Source organism: Protomyctophum parallelum, assembly GCF_964188405.1.
Source record: "Protomyctophum parallelum genome assembly, chromosome: 23".
Lineage (NCBI taxonomy): Eukaryota > Metazoa > Chordata > Actinopteri > Myctophiformes > Myctophidae > Protomyctophum > Protomyctophum parallelum.
In genome coordinates, this window is record NC_139715.1 from 13486797 (window position 1) to 13491322 (window position 4526).

At 46.9% G+C, this 4526-nt stretch overlaps 1 protein-coding gene across 1 annotated transcript; it reads left to right on the forward strand.

Annotated features, from left to right (window-relative positions):
- Positions 1-140: 140 nt before the first annotated feature.
- Positions 141-2258, forward strand: slitrk1 (SLIT and NTRK like family member 1; the record flags this gene model as incomplete). The annotated part of the gene is made up of 1 exon (XM_083759096.1): positions 141-2258. One exon carries the CDS (start codon positions 141-143, stop codon positions 2256-2258), a length of 2118 nt encoding a protein of 705 aa, XP_083615222.1.
- Positions 2259-4526: the final 2268 nt, after the last annotated feature.

Consider the following 4526-nt stretch of genomic DNA (forward strand, 5'->3'; position numbering starts at 1 on the left):
TGAAAGACTGCCTTATTTTAATCTCGACCTAGAAGCCTATATGTCCCCCCCCCCTTTTTTTCGTGTGGTTTATGTATATAGACACAACATTCACTGCTCGTATGCCCTGAAACCGGGAATGAATCGCTCGCATTGAAAAAATGCTGCTTTGGATTGTCCTGCTGAATGCGGCTCTTTGTGTTGCCAGTGGAAATGTTACAAGGGACATGTGCAAGGAGCAGATATGCTCTTGCAGCGAGATCGAGGGAGATCTGCACATAGACTGCGAAAAAAGGAGCTTCACCACTCTGCAACATTTGACTGGCCCCAGCTCTCAGTTTTACCACTTGCTGTTGCATGGGAATTCGCTATCTAGGCTATTTCCCAACGAGTTTGCCAACTTTTATAATGCTGTAAGCCTGCATTTGGAAAACAATGGCTTGCACGATATTGTCCCCGGCGCCTTCCTGGGATTGCAGCTGGTGAAAAGGCTTCACATCAATAACAATAAGATACGATCGTTCAGGAAGAGTACATTTCTGGGGCTGGACGACTTGGAATATCTCCAAGCCGATTTTAATCTATTGAGGGAAATCGACCCCGCGGTTTTCAGGGACCTGAATAAACTCGAGGTGTTAATACTTAATGATAACCTAATCAGTGCGCTACCTATAAACGTGTTTCAACATGTGCCCATTACGCATCTCGACCTGCGGGGTAACCGAATCAAAACGGTGCCTTATGAGGGGATCCTTGAACAAATACCGGGCATTGCGGAGGTTTTATTGGAGGACAACCCGTGGGACTGTAACTGCGACCTGCTTTCTCTCAAGGAATGGCTGGATAACATACCGCATAATGCGCTCATTGGGAGGGTGATCTGCGAGGCTCCGACCAGACTGCAGGGGGGAGACTTGAACGAAACCTCAGAAGCTGATCTGTGTCCTTCAAAGAACGGCGGTGCTGACACCAGCCTGGTGGCACCTCCCACCCAAGATGAGACCTCGGAACCCGCCGCCGGTGCTGGCCCCCGCCCAACGCCTAAACCAAACGGTGATGCCGCCGGAGGACCCGCGACGCCAGGCCACGGCCCAAAGAGCCGCTCCAAATCGCGTGAGAACTGGCAGCTGAAAACGAAGCCCACTCCCGTGACAGGTGTGGACGTGGAGAGAGAGCAGCTGCGGAACACGACATGCCCGCAGCCCTGTAGCTGCAAGCTGATCGGATCCAGGCAGGGTCTGGGTGTCAACTGTGAGGGAAAGAAGATTGAGAGCCTGTCCAACCTCAAACCCAAACCCCTGGCCGCTCACGAGCTGAACATGAGAGATAACAACATCCACGCCATTAAAAAGAACCACCTGTTGGGGTACTCGAACCTCAACCTGCTGCACTTGGGGGGCAATAACATCAAGGTGATTGACAACAGCACCTTTCACAACCTGACTGAGCTCATATGGCTGTATATGGATAAGAACTACCTGGATACGCTCATTGCGGAGATGTTCGTTGGCCTACAGAATCTGGAATATCTCAGTTTGGAATACAACGACATTCAGCTCATTGTGGCAGGTGCGTTCAGCCCCATGCCCAAACTGAAGGTTTTGTTGCTCAACAACAACTTGCTGAAATCTTTGCCCGTGGATTCTTTCCTTGGAACTTCTTTATCCAAGATTAGCCTGCACAATAATTATTTCACGCACCTCCCGGTGACTGGCGTGTTAGACCAGCTCAGTTCCATTTTACAGATCGATTTGCACGGAAACCCGTGGGATTGCTCGTGCAACATCGTGCCCTTCAAGCTGTGGACGGAGAAACTCGCACCGGACGCCATTCTGAGTGAGCTCAAATGCGAGTCCCCGGAGGACTTTTGGAAAAAAGATTTCCGCCGCGTCCAAAACGACCTCATGTGCCCCAAATTATACGAGAGAATCTCGCCCACCTCCCTGTCTAAAAATAGCACTTTTACAGTGGACTCGGGGTCGCGCTCGAACTCTTATTTGGAGCCGAGCAGAGTGTCAATCTCGGTTCTCGTGCCCGGGTTGCTACTGGTGTTTGTCACGTCTGCTTTTACCGTGGTGGGAATGCTCGTCTTCATCCTGAGGAACCGCAAGAAGTCAAAGCGGAGGGACGGGAACTCCTCCGCCTCGGAGATCAACTCCTTACAGACTGTGTGCGACTCCTCTTATTGGCACAGTGGCGGCGGGCCTTACCACGCAGACGGGGGCGCGCATAGGGGCTTCGACTGTAGCGCGCACCTCTCCACGACAAACGATGCGTAACAAAAACGACTGTAGTAGTAAAAGCCTATACATAGCGGCACACGCACACACACACACACACACACACACACACACACACACACACACACACACACACACACACACACACACACACACACACACACACACACACACACACACACACACACACACACACACACACACACACACACACACACAAATGGATTACAGACAGTCACACAGACAGACTGACATCGACAGACAGACGCACGCACTGTACGCGACCTCAGAAGTGTGACTCAAGCGGCGGCATAAGGAGCCGCTTCATCCTCTCTCCTTTCGTTTTTTTTATAGACGATGTCCTATAATACAGACTTTGTTTCCTCCAGTTGAAATCAAGTCAGTCTGCTGCACAGGCCCCATACTGTAATATATGTATATGCCCGCCCAGCCCAGCCCAGCCCCGCCACCCCCCCCCCCCCCCCTCCTCTTTCCACTCCACCTTCTCCTCCTCCTCCCAGTTCTGCTATTTGCCGCAATCGGACTACGGATCTGTATAGAGACGGAGAGAGGGAGACAGAGAGCGAGAGAGAGAGAGCGAGAGAGAGAGCGAGAGAGAGCGCGAGAGAGAGAGAGAGAGAGAGAGAGAGAGAGAGATACGGGGGAAATGGTGCACGCGAGCGCATGAATGTAATGTAAATATCCGGACCGTTGTATCCTAATCTGCATGATGATATTTCTCGCATGGTTTCAACACACTGATGAGGAACCATAACACCGCCATTAACCCAACCCAGAGGAGCCAACTCGACCCTTATTTCATGTTATATCAATATGACGACTATATATAGATATTAAGAATTATATATGACTATACAAAGTGCCATTTCTCTATTTTTTGTGAACCTGCAGTTAGGATTTGTATTTGTTGTTTTAAAAACTTGTTTGGAGAAGAAAAAAAGAAAAGAAAACAATAATAGTATAATAACGGGAAAATAACGATGCCTAATTCTGGAAAGGAGTGATGGAAGTGTTCAAAGCTGTCAATGCATGTTATTCTTTATTTAATTTAATTTTCTCCCCCCGGTTTGTTATCATTTGATTGTCGATAAAATATTGGGGTTATTTATACCATAATATATTTGGTGCAGATTAAAAACCACGTCTGCACAGTCATCATCATGTCCTTTATGAATGTAAACTTATGTGTTCTTTTATGGTGTGCCGATTATTGTTGACTTTCGAATATCCAGACATGCGGATGAGCATGACGTTACCACCGTCACTCAGATGCTTTTAGTACGCTGCAACGTTAATGTAGCTAAAACAACAGTTCCGTGGTTGGTGTGTGTCAATGAATATATAGCCTAAATGGGAGGGGGGAGGGGGGGTTTATACCATCATATTTTTTCAAAAAACAAAAACATAGCAAAATATGTTTTCAACGCAGAGCTATATAAGGCTATATGTACAATTTGATCGGTGTACAGAACGCAGGTATAGACAAGAATATATAGCTTTTTCTTTCTTCTTAAGTCAAAAACTGTTATTCCTCCACGAAAAAGCTTCTGGCTATGATTCACTTTCATTATATCGTGAGCTTTTGTAAAGCCATCTAATCTTGTCCAAATAAGAGAACTGAAACTCACTGTATTTACTAGACAAAAGTGCTTGAAATAGACTGTTTATTTTCAGGCAAAAGCTTGCGTTGTAATAGTATAGGTTTGGGTGTAGGCCAATGATGACGCAGCTGTATGTGACTTCTCCATGGGGGGAAATGGAACGAGCAAGTTAAGACAATACAATGCCTTTTTCAATTCAGCATTTTGAACCCGAGCTATTTATTTGGCTGCAGCATGGCCACTGACTCACTGTGGGCTCATGAGGGGGAGAAACGACGCCATTGATTGAATATCTCGTCTTCTGCATAGCTCAGCTCTCGGGCTATGTTGCTTAACCTACTGCATTTACCAAGGAACAAAGAAAGAGAGAAAACAATGCAGACGGAGGCTTTCAATAAATAATACTGTAGAGTGTAGACGATGGTAACCTGTCCCACAATTTATAGATTCTCTGCAGTATCCAAGCCAGATACAAGGAATGTGCCATGTTTTAAACATGATGTAAAGTTGCTGTCCCCCAACCAAGCCCCCCCCCCCCCCCTTCATTTTTTTTTAAAATATACACCTTATAAAATGGCTCATATGTCGAAACAATGAACCTAATTCGTCTAAGAACTATACCGAAAGATACGGTCGCTGAGACTGCGAGAGTCGGTTTGAGGTGGGTTTACACGATACAATACAC